The sequence below is a fragment of the Eurypyga helias genome, unplaced genomic scaffold, assembly GCF_000690775.1.
Source record: "Eurypyga helias isolate BGI_N326 unplaced genomic scaffold, ASM69077v1 scaffold10611, whole genome shotgun sequence".
NCBI classification, from domain to species: Eukaryota; Metazoa; Chordata; class Aves; order Eurypygiformes; family Eurypygidae; genus Eurypyga; species Eurypyga helias.
The window spans coordinates 54,472-71,175 of record NW_010231495.1 but is presented as its reverse complement, the minus strand read 5'-3'; the positions used below and the strand labels follow the sequence as shown (position 1 = coordinate 71,175).

The window sequence follows — 16,704 nt, the reverse complement described above, 5'->3', positions numbered from 1 at the left end:
GAGCACTGAATAAAAAAATGACTTTGAAAGACACTATAATCAACCACTGCTGGCTGCAATTACTTTGGGTACTTGATGTCTTCAGAAAGTACCTCTAGTTTAAAACCACAAATCTTTCAGTTTGAATTCTCTCCTGGCTCTGTTCTGTTTTGTTATTTCAGAGGTGTATTTACAGGAATGAACACTAGAGCATATGGGTTTATATAACAAAGATATCAAAAAAAACCAAACAAGTGAACAGCAGAAGATTAAAATTTCATCCGCTACCTTTACACTCAAAATTTGACATTTTTTCTGTTTACAAATGAATGCCCCACGGACAACGAGGGAAAAAGGGCATTTGGATTTCAGAGCTGTAAAAGCTAATTCACACTTGAGAAAACTATTAGACGGAGACTTTCAGATCTGACTGGTCATGAGAGAGGCATAATTGTAAAGTAAGCTCAAACCTCAACAACTGCTTTTAAAGTCCAAGTCAATTATGGGCAAGTCTGCAGCGTTACAGCTTCTGAGCATACGAAACTTAGCTATTACTGAATATATATAGCAAGAAATTATTTGCTATATATGAAAATGTATCAGTGATATATTAAAATATATGAATATCACACTGAAAAATGAATATGATAAATTTGGAAAACTTTTTTTTACGTCAGCTGGATTTTATTTTTTTTTTTTTGGTAGCTACTGCCATTTTAACCTTTCCCCTTTGTGATGAGGAAGTAATTTTTCTGCAGCTTTTCCTTACAGCCTTAATCCTTCACTTGCAGTGTTGCCTGTGGGGTAGCAGAACGACGTTCTTCACATTTGTGAGGGCAGCTCCAATGACAGCCTAGGATCCTGCCTCCTCTGGATCATTCACGTTCTCTTAGGGGTTTGGACATTGCTTCTTTGGCATGGCTTTGCAACAAGGTAAAACCCTAGCAAATAATCACGAGATCCTTACCTAGCACGCCTCATTTCATACCATAGACCGTCACACCTTACACAGCAAACACACCCTCCCCCACTGATTCTTTTCCCACCTTCCATTCCTCAGGCTTTGACAATGAAGCATTGATGTTGTCTTCCCCTCTCTCAGGCTTGATGGATTAAATGCTTGCACCTGATGTTTGAGCCAGGGAAGGTCCTTCCAGAAGGACCATGCGTGCATGGAGGGTAACCCTCACGGCAGGGTCTTGCCAGGGGACCAGCAGCTGACTGGCCTGCACGGGGAAGTTGATGCCTGTGGTCCAGGTGCTGTGGCTAGCAGTTTGCTCTGTAGAATTGTTTGGGATTTAAGCAGGGTCAGTTTGCCTGGCAAACTCCATCGGGGGCTTGCTGGGTAAGCATCTAGAAGATAGGATATCAGAATATTTTTAGTGCGTCACCACACCTTCTACAGAATTAAATATAAATTAAAGCTTCCAGGGCAGAACCCTCCTTTTCTTCCAAAGGTGGTGGTAGACACTTCATGTAATTCAGCTGCTGATGAAGCCAGGGGCTAGTCTGCATCTGTCCACCACCAACCATAAATCAGACCTGATCTGGGGGCAGTAAAGGCACATACCCTGGTGCATTCATAATGTAATCCTCTAGAATGAAAGAGCAGGGTCTGTTCTCTGCCTCTGTGCATTTTTCCCCAAGAACCTAAGCCATCTCTATGAGGACGGATGCAGTTTATTGTGTCACATAAACGGAAAAAAACCCCAAAACCAACCAAAAAAAAAACCCAAAATCCAAACCCTAAAGCTAACTATTCCTGTTAGCTGAACATTCAGTTCCATATTACACTCACCCAGGGTATATGAGTATCCCTTCCCGTGCTCAGTTTCCTAAATTACAATGCCACATCATCTATTAACTTTCACCTCCTCATTCAGTCTCGGCGTGAGAATAACAGTACATTACCAATTCTTGAAAATGCAATTAATGTTCATTCCGGTGTACAAATGGACCTTAATCCTAATGTGTGAAGCTTTGTACCCAACCCTCAAACAATGAAACTGTACCTAGATGACTAGGGAATAAAAGATCTATTATACCAGCACTGCTGTTGGAATAAAGGTTATGTCAGAAACATTAGAGACAGTGATAGTTGTTGACATACTTAGAGGCTATTTAAAATCTAATAATCAGCAGCCCGTATTGTCCGCAATGTATAAATACGTACAGAAACATAATTGAATGCATAGGATCTGAAAAGAAATTATGCTCAAGTCCAGAGTCTAGAACACTTCACAAAGCATATTCATTTTAGAGTCCAGTGAGGGGGGAATACTATGGGGCTGAACAGAAAGGGATGAAGGCTCTTTGCTGGTCTGATTTATATAAGCACCAACTGGGAAGAGCAGCACAGCCCACAGTGCTGAGTGGGAGTGGAGGTGGAACCTCTTTGGGGTTCGTCATGTCAAGAATCTGCATCTGATGCCTGTCACTGTGCTAGAAAGGCATCTCCAGGGTAGAGCTCCCTGATTCATAGGAGTGGCTGCAATGGATACATTTCCTCATAGAATCACAGAATGGTTAGGGTTGGAAGGGACCTTAAAGATCATCTAGTTCCAACCCCCCTGCCATGGGCAGGGACACCTTCCACTAGACCAGGTTGCTCAAAGCCTCATCCAGCCTGGCCTTGACCAATTCCTCTGGGCAACCTCTTCCAGTGCCTCAACCCCCCTCCCCATGAAGAACTTCTTCCTGGTATCTAATCTAAACCTCCCCGTTTTCAATTTAAACCCATTACCCCTTGTCCTGTCACTACAGGCCCTTGTAAAAAGTCCCCTCCAGCTTCCTTGTAGCCCCTTCAGGTACTGGCAGGCTGCTATAAGGTCTCCCCAGAGCCTTCTCTTCTCCCGGCTGAACAAGCCCAACTCTCGCAGCCTTTCTTCATAGGAGAGGTGCTCCAGCACTCTGAGCATCTTCATGGCCTCCTCTGGACTCACCCCAATTGGTTGATATCCTTCTTATGCTGGGGGCCCTCGAGCTGGACACAGTACTGCAGGTGTGGTCTCTGGAAAGGTATAAATTTGCACTGAATTCTCACATTGGTGGCATTAAGACTACCTACATTAACGAAGATACTGGAGGAGAGGGTGAGTAGAAAGGTTAACTAAGAATATCATCACCTAGGGGAAATAATTTTGAAGTCAGTTGATACCTGTAGTGATTAAGCAATTGTCTGAGGTTTTGATCCTTCAAGGAGGCATGAACGTAAAATTTAAATCTGTGACTTGACACACCGAAGACAATTCTGTGACTGCAAGTGACATTGCTTTTATGTTAACAATCATCACACCTGAAGTTAGGCTTTTTTTTAAGCTTGGGTATGCAGATTCTTCCTTCTCTCATAAAGAGCCAAGATTTGCTATATATTTGAGCTGACAGAGCTAAGCCAGTTGTCTGGGGCTGTTGTACAGTAAAATTGTTTTTCACTCTTGACAGTTGATTAACACAGGAAGTTCCCCAACCAGCTGACCAGCTGATGGTTGAGAGAAATGACATGTTTAAAGTGCCCCTTTTGTCTTATTGCCTGTCTTTGTGCAATGTGAAGTAAACAAATTTTAGCCACCATCCCAAGGTCCTATCATTTACATTTGCATGTCTCCATTCAAAGAAAATAAAATATTCCTGGTGAATAACCATTTGGGGTTTTTTTTCCCAAAATAAAGAAAGGAGATTGCACAAGAAAAATTACTACATTGCAGAGACCTCTCTGGAGTGTGAGACATTGGGGCTGGAGCCCAGAATGTCATTTAAGAGCCACAGGAGCTCAGTCTTCACTGAGGACTCAGCTCAGAGTACAGTGCTCCTGTCCTTTTTATTCGCTCAACTGAATTTATCACTATGACCCGTAAAACAGCTATTTATGCTTACAGGGCAAAGACACCCTGGACTTCATGTGGTACTTACCCCAATTGCATGCATTAAGCCGAGGTCTGTAAAGGTGTGTCTCCTCTCTTGCCACTCACAAGGAAGCTGTCAGGGCTTAGCTGCTCTGCTGCTTCATGAAGACTACCTGTTCCAGTAGGACATTATGGGATCATGCCCTTATTTCAGCATTTTGGACACATCTCTGCAGGGAAGAGTAAAAGGCTGTATTTCACAGCTATGATATCATTCTCGTGAGCTATAATTCAGCATGAGCCACTATAAAACCTCTCCCATGACATCAGAGCTGTGAAATATAGCTGACTTCAAGTGCAGAAAATTCCCCCGTAGGAATAATTGTTTCCTGGCAATTGGCATTTGAAGGACTGATCCTTTAAAAGGCAGACACAAGTCCTGCCCAGGTAAGGCTGCTCCAGGCAGCACCGCTTGGGAAACCTTACGTGCAGGAGCAGAGGTATGGAGCCCCACTGTGGGATTTGGCCGCGAGGGTAATAAGACGAGCACTGGGGGAGCCTGTCAAGTGATGATTTTCACTCCCTCACGCCTCAGCGATCCTCGCAGACTTCACTAATAGCAAAATAATAGGTTTGCTCGTATGCTGTGCTCCCTGCCTCAGACCCTGCCTCCCCAATAAGGCGAGCCACGTGCGCACAGCCAGAGCTACGGTCTCATCCATCTTTTCACATCTGCACTCCAAGCACGGAACAGAATGGGCGTGCTGTTACACGGCAGCTAGTCACGGGGGGCACTAATTAACCTACCTGGGCAGGCCCCAACTTCCCCGCAAAGCAAGCTGGAAAGAAAATGGAAGTCAAAAATATTGTGTGAGATGTAATCTCCTCTTTCGTATCGTATCAGGGAAGATGCCCACCAGAGCAGGCCTCGCTCAGAGCCAGGGGTTAGAGGAGTGATGTTGGCAGAGCTGTAAAGGACCAGACCCTAAGCAGGTGGGAAGGGTACAGGAGGAGGATTAAGAGAGACTAACACAACTGGGAGAGATTTTAAGTCACCTCAGCTCTCCCTAGCCCGGTGCCTGTGTCTCCCTCTAGCCACCTGCACAAACCTGTTGCTGGCGCTCCATGAATTGCACTGAAGGCAATTGCAGGACACAGCCTAAAGCATAGTCACACTGGCTTCTTCTGTTCCTCCTCTGTAAAGGTCTTCGTGCAGTGGGCAACAGGTCTGTTATTGCGGCTCTCTCTCATGTGTGCGTGTTTTTACATGTATGTGAGTATGTACACGTCAGTGTGTCTGCCCTGCCTCATAGCACTCAGAGCCTTACCTGAACACATCTCCCATGACCTGCAGGACAGAGCTGTTTTTACCCACATGAAGTTCAGTGACATTAATGAGAGCTAACTGGAAAGGTTCCTTCTTCTCCAGAGGAAACTCCAGTGCTTCAGAATTGATTGTACCTTTTTCATTCTTCCTCTACATGCTAAAAACCTGACGACTCCTCCTCACCCAGAAGTTAACATTTTATGGTATTTTACCTTGTGAAGAAGCAAAAACTATGTTTGAACAGCCCTGTTCCATTACCTACTGTCCATCTGAAGGCTAAGTGGTATCTCTTTATAGAAAATTATTTACTAAGAGGAACCGTAAGAGACTTGAGGTTATTTTATACAATTTATTACCAAGAGCAATGACATCCAGAAGAGTGGCTAACCGGAGGCATTGTAAATGCTTTAACTCCATCAGAATAGCTCAAAGGCTAAATTTTGCCTGATTTACACCTTTAAAAAAGTAAACACATAATATAGGGGAAAAATTGGCCTTTCATATATATAATGTGATCCCAGTAGCATTGTGTGAAATGCTTACAAAATAAAACAAACACAAAATTCTCTTTTCAATGTGATATAGTCAGACCGTCGTTCCACAATCTTTATTTACAAATATTGAGAGCTGCTGTGTTGAATTTGGAGCTGATTCAGAATGATTTATGGTTTTTTGATCAGGATATTGAAAAAAAAAAATTTCCAAGAGCATCTGTGTGAAACCAAATGAAAATTAATCAAATGATCATTCCTTAAGAGTATGGATCTGTTTGGATTAAAAATTTAACAAATTGTTTATGAAAAATATATGTTGTGGAGTGTTCTGTCAACTAATTCTGATTACCTAAGTGTATAAAATGTTCCAAAGTTGTTAATCACTTTTTGTACGACTGGTTACTTGAGATGCATAGGATCATTCCTTCTTCCTGAATAGAAGATTTCAGTTTTTTAAGAAACAGAACTGTCCACACTACACAGTGGTACTGTATTGAAAGCTTTTTTCATGATGAATATCATGCAGTCTTCAGAGATAGGGATAATTTTCATAATTATTTTTTAGGTGCACAGATGTTTTAATATTAATAATATTCGGAAGAAGTAGCTAGTATGAACTCACAGGCAGAGATAAACTGGTTGAGTTTTCTTTATATTTAGAAGTTATTAGTGAATGCATTTACGCATATAACTATGTATTTAAAGATCCAAAACTCAGTACAAAACTCTGGCAGTAGGAAAATTTGAGGAAATCAAAATGTCTGTTTAACTTCCTACGCAGTATCAAACAGGTCTAGGATGTGGGAGATATTGAAAAATATGGACATTTATTTCACTAGCTTGTTTACCTGACCCTTCCTAAATGAAGTCAAAGGCAAAACTCCTTAAATGTAAGGAAAAAATCCTGGAGTTATCTAAGTCCAGGCTCTTCAGCCCACAACTATAGCAACAGACTGCCTCCTGGGAAGTCTGTGTGCACTCTTGCTAGCCCTTCTTCGATGTAACAAGGGAACCTCATCAAGATCCTCGGTCAGAAACAGTTATATCCCAAAGTCCAGGCAGTAAAAAGAGAAAAGCCTGGTTTGCCTTAGTCAATGAATGGAACTAAATGGAGTTAAGGGGAAAAAAAATCCCACAAACCCCAAACATCAGGATTTCTACCTCCTACTCAGCATAGACCCATTCAGATTATTTGAAGGACAACATGCAGCATTTTGAACCAGAAACAGCCCAGCTTTTCAACAATCGCTATTACTCTTCCACATTTTGGACTTACTTGCTGTGGTGATGAATGTTAAGTATCTTTGAAAATGTTTTAAAAGTTGTTATTTTTCTTTTCAGAGATCCTTTGAGACTGCAAAGAAGGAAGAAGGCATGAGATTGGCTTCAGTGCAGTAAAGTAGGTTAGTTTAAGGACAAGAAAAAAGTCATTAACTAGCCCTTCTTGTGTTGCCGTGATGAGAACTTACCATTGCTTCTGGCTGCTGTTTTGGGCTGGTCAGCCCCACCAAAGTTTCTTAACTCCATTATCCAAAAGGACTAGTAGCTTTCCAGAAAAGGAAAAGGTTTTGATATTGTCTGGAAACAGCAGGCGAGACATCCATCGTTCCAAAAGGAGCTGGATGTGGAATCAGTTCTTCTTATTGGAGGAATACACAGGAACTGACTACCAATATGTTGGCAAGGTAAGATTCTTTCATATGCATCTATGTTTTGATTGTAGAAGCACTAGAAAGCCAGCAATAGCAAGTAGGCGAGAACAATACTGCTACAACTTTTAGTTCCCCTTCCTGTCTGCCCAGCTTCTGTTGAGGAGTAATTTAGCGTAAAGGTTAGTATGCTTCAGCTTCAAACTGTAATCAACAACAGAACTTCCTTGTTAACCAGCAAGTCCCATGGCCAATCATGCACAAATATGTTAAAGATTTTCTGTTTTAATTTTTGTCTGGAATTAATTATAAGGTTGTCTAGGCCAGATTTTTAACTTTGAAATGTAATCTTCATTTACCCTCATGCTCATTAATTTTGCTAGGGTCAAGCTATACAAACCAGAAAAGGTTTTGGTCCAAGACACTTAGAATTCACAGTACCCGTATTTGAGTGAGGATTCTCTCTGCCTGGAGAAAGGCAACCATTTCCTTTTTTATTCCCCACTGCACAGAACAATACTGCAGCCATTTGCTGACGAGTTTTTGTGGTGCCACTGAGGACTCTGTGACATGACCATAATACCACAGCCATGCTATTACAAAGAGTTGAAGCACACTGTGCTTATATACTAAGAAGCATCAGGCAGCTGAAAATTTCTAAAAGCTCAAAGTATTTGGATGGTTAGAAAAAGGTCTGGGGAAAAAAAAAAAATAAAAAAAAAGTCACAGCCTAACTGAGAATATCCACCTCCCCAAGCAGCATACCCCCATGTAGGTAACAACATTTATGTGAATTGTAGAGCTCAGGCACCTGTGGTAAGCCTAGAGAGAGTCTACACTGCCCAAGGTGGCATAGTCTATAGGAGTCTCTTGCAGAACGCAGAAATTATGCTATTGATGATGACGTTCAAAGTAGAAACAATACAGCTTAGTTTTCCACACTAAAATGGGGTTGTGTCTGATCTAGTTTGTTCTCTTAGCAAAGGCTGCAGATCACAGTGGTTTGACGTTTTATCTCCCTCTGTAAGCTTCTGAGCATTCCCGTGAGAGATGGTGGCTGCTTTTCTTGCCTGCCAATCAGCTGTCAGTCAAAGTTGGATGTGACACTCCTTTCCTGCTAAATGGCTGCAAGGCATGATTCAAATGAAGAGCTACTCACCTGGTGTAATACTCATACAGCTCCTACCAGGATAATCAGCATTCATGAAGGGTTCCATTGAGCCCAATCTACAGGAAAAAGCCAAAGGCAGAGAGTCCTCAGAGAGGAGATGTAGAGGGGGAAGATGAGAGGGTAAGGAAAAAAAGCCAGAAGAGAGTAAGAGGGAAGAACCAGAAAGACAGAGGTGGACGGAGAGGAAAATTTGCATAGATAAATCAAGCTGGAGGAGAGGAACGGGACATCAAGTGAGTGTAGAAGACAGAAGTTGGGAGAACAAAGTTGCCTAAAGAGAGCACAAATAAAAACAGAAGATGAGACAGTGAAGGAAAAAAACCCAACGGATAAGAAATTTGGAATCAAGGAAAAAACCCCAAAAGACAGCAGTCCCACACACACTCTCCTGCTTCACAGTCTATGCTGGGGTTGGGGTAATGGGTATCTCCTTCTCCAAAGATAAATCATGTGATGCTGAGACGAGTTCTACAGCCTGTCATTTTCACTGTGAATTTTGACATTAAACCTGCTCAGCCCCAAGTCCCCCATTCTCTCCACTGCAGAATTTGAGTGGAAGCTATTGGCCTCAGAGGGACTAGTGGGGGAGTGAATATTCCTGCAGGTCAGGTTTGAGAGAGACAGTTAAAAAATACTCTAGTTGGACCAGCAAATGAAGAAAGTTTGAACTGTAGTCATTGAGAGAGAAAAAAATGTGGATGTTATGTTCAAAAGTTGTTCTCCTGCCTATTGGTACTTTAATACACTTACTATTAAGAAGCATAGAAATGACACATAATGTATAAATGTCATTGATTCTGTGTCCCTGGGCTGTTCACGAGTGGCCTTTCACACGTCTTTCAAATGCCAGAACTGCTCACACCCTTGTAATTTAACAATTAGCCAAAAGGCACAGAAGAGCAGCCATTTATTATTAGAGAAAGTTGAGTTTTGGTGTGAGGATAAATAATAGAAACAGCTGAATGTCTCCAAATTGAGGTAACCAGGCAATTTAACTGAGCAATTAAACTTGATTGGTGTGGGCAAATGAGGATAATGAACGTGTTTATGAAGCATATTTTTTCTCAGAGGACTAAATGTTAACCTTAAACATGAACTGAAAATGGTAAGAATGTTAGGTTATATTCTTTTTTATTCTCTGATATCATAAAGAAATGCGAACAGCACCATATTTTAAAACAATTGCAATCATGTGTGTAAAGAGGAATTGTGCTTATGTCTTACTGTATAAGCAGTCAGACCTGGATCTTGGGGTTTTTTCCTTTCTTTCTTTCTTTTTTTTTTTGTGTCTAGTGGTTAAAGCTGATGGGCATTAACGTCATGTTCATAAAAAAAAATTACTTAAAAGCTACAGGGAAAAAAATATCTTACTCGGGCTGGTTTTACTTTTGTCTTTTCATTTTTATAACATCTGTTTAATCCAAACATCTACATCAAAACTTGAGATATAAGAAGTCTGTTGTGAAAGATTCTAACAAACAGCGTTATTTCGATAAACTGCTAAATTACAGTTGTAAAATCCTGTAACTGTTTTTACTACAAAACCCACATTTAGATCATTATAGTTTTAGAGAGAAGGGGAAGGGAAGTGAGGGGAATGCATTCAGGTTTGAGATCATAAAAAAGAAAAGTAATGTCTCTGAAGATCGAGCTCAAGGCAGTACTGAAGACAATGCTGAAGCGTCATGCAAGTCACGGACTACGGTGCTCCATACCCTGGATGCTCTACATCCAGTGAACCCAAATGCTTTCCATTTTTCAGGAGATCATTGCCTAAGCACATACAAGACAAACTGGCCCTTTTTTGGCACCCATGGGTTCTGTCAGCTTTTAAAAAGTGCTCCCCAGTTTTGCATACTACACACTTTACTGTCAGTCCAAATATGCTGCTGTATCACTCTCGGCAAGAATATGTGGCTGACAACAAGAAGCTCCCAGTCTTACCAATACAAGCTGATTGTATGCTGTGGCTCTGACACCAGAACCACCATTTTTATTATGCCATTCGTGTGTTCTTGAATTTCATTCCTGTATATTCATGAATTAACATCTTTTAAAAAGGGTAGAAATAAATTCACACCTCTAGTCTTGGTTAGTCTCAGACACAATAATATAAGGAACCTGCAGAAAAGTTCTAGACTGGAATTATTCATGGCACTGCTGAATAACTTGTGAACTACAGCTATTCATTGAAGTGTGATTGATGGGCACAGTGACATTTTAACCCGAAGATATCTTTTCTTCTGGTTCAGAAATTATGACACTTGGCAGGGACTCAATCCCAAAATAAAATAAAAGGAGTACATGATCATCAAAGTGGAGAAGTGCTCAGCACTACTACCTAACCAAAATCTGCAACGTTTGAGTTAGGTTTTAAAAGAGATCTAGTTCTGACTGTGGCTGCTCGGTACAATTTTAAAGGGCTGGATTGAATGTATCTCTAGATCACAGGTAAACAATGAAGTGATAGTGCAGCTGTGTATAGAAATATATGCTACATTCCCTGGAGGTCTTCAGATATTCCTGGGAAAAAGAGTGAAAAAAATCTGCCGTGTTCCAAGATTAGACTCAGAGGTGTAGTTACCATCTGTATACACTTCATGTCTTTGCACGGCTGTCCCATTGGCTACATGAAATCCATTCGTCACTGAGTGGTCTTGTCAAAGCAGAAACCTACAAGTCGTTGTTACATAAAGGCATAGGATGACTCTTTCTTTTAGACTAAAGAAAGATCTGAACAAGTATCAAATCTTACTCATTAACCCAGAAATGGGTTTGGCAGCCTGCAGTGGAAAGGAGCAACTTGCTCTCCTGATAACAACAGACACAACTGTGGAACGGCTTTGTCACACTATGTCTGTCTAGCACTGAAAGGAAACTTCCAAACATACTTTTTATTTTTGCTGTGTCTTTTTTATGTTCATATAGTTCAAGCAGTATGCTCGCCTGGAAGCTATCTGATGTTACTACCTGTACAACCCATCATAAACAATCATCCCCTGCTGACAGCTCCATTTTTCAAGGAAGATAAAGTCAAAGTCCTGATGCTATGTGGCTTGGCAAAGCAGAATAGATACTGCATGACTGCAGGCAAAACCAGAAACCTTTTGTTTGGTGTTGAAAGAACCACTGGGAAAGATAAGTTCCCCTCTGTCAGGAATGTTTTAAGATACCATTGATCCTGCTTTGGAGGAGGAGGGGATGAACTAAATGATATAGTTTCAGTACTGTTTTTCTTTCTTTTGCCTGAATTTATTTGTGACTACAACTATTCCGAAGGCAAACAGAACTGTCCCTTGCAGTGTATTTCACCAGAAGCAGATCAAACAAAAGGGAGAAGCTCTCCAAACTGTTGCAAGTAGTGGGTCTAAGTCACACACTGAGACAAAAATACTTGGCTGTGAGCACACGCAAGGGGGTACGTAAACAAGGAAAATTATTGTCATGTGATACGCTCCTTGCATTTTCAGCATTTGAGGTAGTAATATGTCACATTACTCCAATGGTTAAAAGGTATCATATCTTACCTGGAAGACATGATAACTGGGAAGAAAAACCTTCACTTTCTTTCAGATCTTTAGTACACTAGGATTCTGTACTTATCACCAAAACTTTTCTTCCCCAAAAAAAGCAAATCAAACTAAAATGACGCTTCCCATCTGTATTTTTAACATCCTTTATACAGTTCTACTGGAAAACACTTGCTCAGTATTTGTTTTCTTTACCTTGTAACTTGCATTATGATATATACCTGATGCCATCAGTTTCCTATTCCAAACACAGTGACTGTTAAAGACAAGGCCCAAAATTGAAAGTTCCACTTGTGACTTCTGCTTATTCAGGGAGTCTCCTCAAAACAGCTTTCAATTTTGTTTTGACGCTCAGAATATCCTTTCTCTGGGTCTAGATTCTGCACTTTGTTTCCAGGAGAACTGACAGCCCAAGAGTCAGGCTTGAAGTCTCTGAATGACCTCTCACTCTTGAACAATTCCTGAGCTTGAAGTGGCTCACAGCAAAACTGAAGACAGCTATCAGTCATCCCTAGGTTTCATCAGTCAATCTGAGCTGCTCTGTGGGTCGCAGCGTGGCCCACAGGCTACACAAGGGCCCCTGTCGGCAGCAAATCCTCAAAGGTCTTCTTTCACAGCTAAATGTACACATGAAATCTGACTTTACCCTGTGCCTTGCAGAGGACCTCCCACACCATTTACCACACAGGACGAGGACTGAAGTTTTGCACCTTTCCAGTTTTAGGCTCCCTGCAGCATGCCATCCGTGTGAGGGTGCTGTGGTCCTCAAGGAGCAATAAGAGCTCCCTGCACCACCTCCTCTCTTAGCAGGGCATAGGACTTTTTCAGGCCATTTGTAGCCCTCCTGCCCTTGTTCCTGACAAAGTCACAGGGTCCTTTACATGTGCCAACACTGGTTAATTGCAATGACACCTTTGACTCTGTGATGAAAGAAGCACGAAGACCAGACTCTTGCACATGAGGAAACTGACGTACAGGAAGGTTAAATGACCTTATGCACAGCTAAAAGTCAGGAAATTCTACTCTCATATTTAAAATAAAAAGTAAAAATCAGAGTTCATAGCCTCTTCCCCCCCCATTTAAATGATTAGGTCACCTGCCTCCCGCTTCAGTAGGCCGAGTACTTGTCATTCTCTAAAAAGGTAGAACAAATGCCGTAGCACATCTGCACTTCCTTTATTCCTCATCCATCATTCATATTTTATATTCCACCACTTGACTTTCCCAACTGCCCTTCATTCCTATATTGAATTGCACACACATACACACACTTGTCTTATATTCCTCTTTGAAAGATTTACTGGGGCTGATAGAAGTTCTCTGTACTGTCGGTCTCTGTGGAATAGAGATAACTCTGAAATGAGGGACAGCTGAGAGGTTAGAGGCCCAGGACGACAATCCAGAATCTGCCTGCAGATTTTAAACTATCATATGGGGGCTCAGAAAGGAGGCAATGAGAAAGGGGTGGGATGGGCAAGAACATTATTCAGAAAATTAAAAGGCAGGAAATAATAGCATGGTTAATGTTTACAATCATTGTAATTGTGAAGCTACTCGTCATGATCCTTGCACCTGAATATGTTATGCAATTTAAAAGCCCTACAACCATCCGTTTCAAACATAGCACATCTCCTACATTATGGCACATGATGGCACTCGTAGTGTAACGGTACGTAACCTCCTCCCCTTCTTCGCATTCTACCTAGAGAGGCAAGAAAATCCTAGGACCTTCAAGTCAACGTTTCTGTTAATTCTTATTTTTAATTTTTTGTGCCCCAAACTAAACAAGTTTGTTTTCAGTATGCTAATGACCGGCTCAGACCAGCGGTTACATTTTGGGCCACGTCTTTCCACAGATCATCCTGTCCTATGCTTGTCAGCGATCTGCACATCTTCTTAAATGGTGAGCCCTTAGACTTCTGGCTACAGAAAAAGAGCTGAACACATTAATCTTCCTCCCCAAGGAGAGACTGCAGGGGAAGTTCACGCTTTATTTTGTATTACTTAGATCACTGGTCTTTGGAGCTGTAATTACCATTTTCTTACTTGTTTGTATAGCACAGTAAAGTCTTCCCTATAAAGCTGCAGTGTTGTGAATGTAGGACATGCAGGCGAGCAACAGCAAAATAAAATCCCTCTTTCAGGTTCAAGACAGAGAACCATTTTTATTCCACCATTTGTTGTTTACAGTTAGCTCACCAAAAATATAAACCTGTAAAGCTTAGAGAAATCTCTTTATTAAATGAAACTCGTATTGCCTGTGACTCCCTTTTCTTTTGCTGCCGTTTCCCTCGCTGGTGAACACAGGTTCACAGTGGGGCAGCAGCAGACTGAGAGCTGTGGCCAGTCAGTGTAACATTTCAAAATACAAACTGAAAATGTGTTGTGATGTTAATAGCTACGGTTGATCCGTACGCGCTAATGCAGACTGTGGCTTGCTTTCACCATTAATGGGGTGAAACAAACCTCAGCGTGCACTTGCGAGTACTTCAGGGTTCAGTGAAGCTTGTAGTTATCGTGAAAGTCTGAGGTGGCAGACGAAGGAAAGGGAGGAATCACGCTCTGGAAGGGACGGAGAAAAGAAAAACAGCAATCCTTTTTCTCTTCTAATTTCACAAAAAAAAACTTAGAACAACAAAGGTTGTAAAGAAATAAAACACTAAGTGAGCTGGGAGTTAAAAATATACATTAAAGGAGAAGGAGAAAAACAGATCAGCAGATGTTTATGCTGTAACTGTCATTCCCACCGTCTTCTTTTCACAGTTGTTTATTTTGGAGTCCTATCATCTAAAGAAGACTGCAGGCCTTCTATCCCCAACTTGCATTATGCTGTGCTGTACAGAGCAGGGCTCCAGAAGAGATGAGCTGGAATGGCCTCTCTGTACAGGGATATCACCTATCTGACGCTATTTCTTACTTTGTCTCTTTGTGAAACATCAAGCAATATTTCACCATTAGATGTCTGTTGGAACAAAGAAGGTTTTACTGTCCCGCACAGGCTCACATAATGATCATCGAGTCACCTTTAACATGTCTGTCAGCTTTGCTCATACTATACCTTCATGTTGGAAGGCAACATCAAGTTAAGTCAAGCCACTTGTATAACTTCTCTGTTTAGCATCATGTGATCATTAATGGAAGGTTAAGTTCTCCCTAAAAGACAGAACCAAACAGGATGACTGTGCCTTTGGCTCAATGACATGCTTCCTCCTGCCTAGCAGCTCTAGCAATCAAGCTGATCAGGGCACCAGCAGAGGATTTAAAGGGCACGCAAACAGAGGTGTGAGAGCATTCATAGTTTCTTTCCACTCCATGCTCTTTCTCTGGTTTTACACATTTCAGGTCAGTTGCTTAAAGCAGAGTTAATGCGGCTTACAACTGCTAAAATTCCTCACAGGATGGCCTGTACAGGTAGGGAAAAACAACTGCCAAGGGGGTTACAGGCCAAGAGTGAATGCCCTGTGCATGAAAACTCTTGTGTGTTTATTTATGGCAAATGTAAACGGGTGTGAGCTTGAGCATTGTGCTTCTTTCAAATAACGAAGTCTGTCAGGATCTATATAATTAATGATAAACCCACATTATGCAAATGCCCATTATTTTACCTACGGAAAGTATGTTATGGGAGATTCCTTTCAGGCTGTTTAGACTGATTGGATCACACCAATTACATGTGCTTCAAAAAGGATTATTTTATTTCACCAATGCTAGATATAATTTGGATAATGTAGGCACAGATATTCTCACCAAAAGAATTCCAAGCTCTCCAGTCAAAGTGAACATTCATATCTAGACAGGAAATGTTGGATCTTAAACTATTAGCTGAAGCCTAGGACTGAATATCACTCCTGCCAGATAGAATCACAGAATAGTTAAGATTGGAAGAAATCTCTAGAGGTTACCTGATATAAACTCCTGCTCAAAAGCCAGTCCAATTACAGCAGGTTGATCAGGGCAGTGTCCAGCCAAGTTTTGTGTATCTTCAAGGATGGACATTCCACTTCTCTGGGCACTTCTCTCGGTGTTCCTTTTACTTCTTTTTCTACTAATATCTAATCAGAATTTCCCTCATTGCAACTACCGTCTATTGCCTCTCATCCTAGCACTGTCTTCTCTAGTTCTGCCTTCTCTACACTCTCACATTAGGTAGCTGTAAACAACAATAAGCCTTCTCTTCTTAAATCTAAACAAAACCATTTCTGTCTCCTCTCATTCATCATACGCTCCAGCCCCGATAACCCTCTTGGTAAACTCACTGCAACATGTTAGTCTCTTTCCTGTACAGAGGTGGGGCAAAACTAGGTGCAGTACTCCACTTGGATTCTTACAAGCTCTGAAGAGAGAACAGCCATCAGTGCCCTCAACCTACAGGCTATACTTGCTAAAACAAACCAGTTGACTTTATTTTCGGCAAGGACACACTGCTGATTCATATTCCACTTCTCGTCTAGCAGAGCGCCCAGATCCTTCGCTGCAAAACTGTTACCGATGCAGCCTGTACTGCTGCAAGGGATTATGCCAGCATAGGTGCAGGACTTTGCATTTGCCTGTGCTGAACTTCATGTGGTTTCCATCAAACCATTTCTCCAGGCTGTTGAATCCCCTCCAGACAGAAGTGTCACCTTATCAATATTGAGAGCATTTCACTCACCCCACCTCTTTTTTTTTTTTTTTTTGATTTGCAAAACTGCTGAGGATGCACTCCAACATTT

At 41.5% G+C, this 16,704-nt stretch overlaps 1 protein-coding gene across 1 annotated transcript in view; it reads left to right on the top strand.

Moving 5' to 3' along the window:
* Positions 1 to 6,979: 6,979 nt before the first annotated feature.
* The window catches only part of LOC104516683 (cadherin-6), a 47,144-nt gene continuing 37,419 nt past the window's right edge, over positions 6,980 to 16,704 (top strand). Inside the window, exon 1 of the mRNA XM_010161097.1 lies at positions 6,980 to 7,327. Within this exon, the coding sequence (XP_010159399.1) occupies positions 7,100 to 7,327 (228 nt within the window). The 5' untranslated portion in view covers positions 6,980 to 7,099. The remainder of the gene's footprint in view (positions 7,328 to 16,704) is intronic.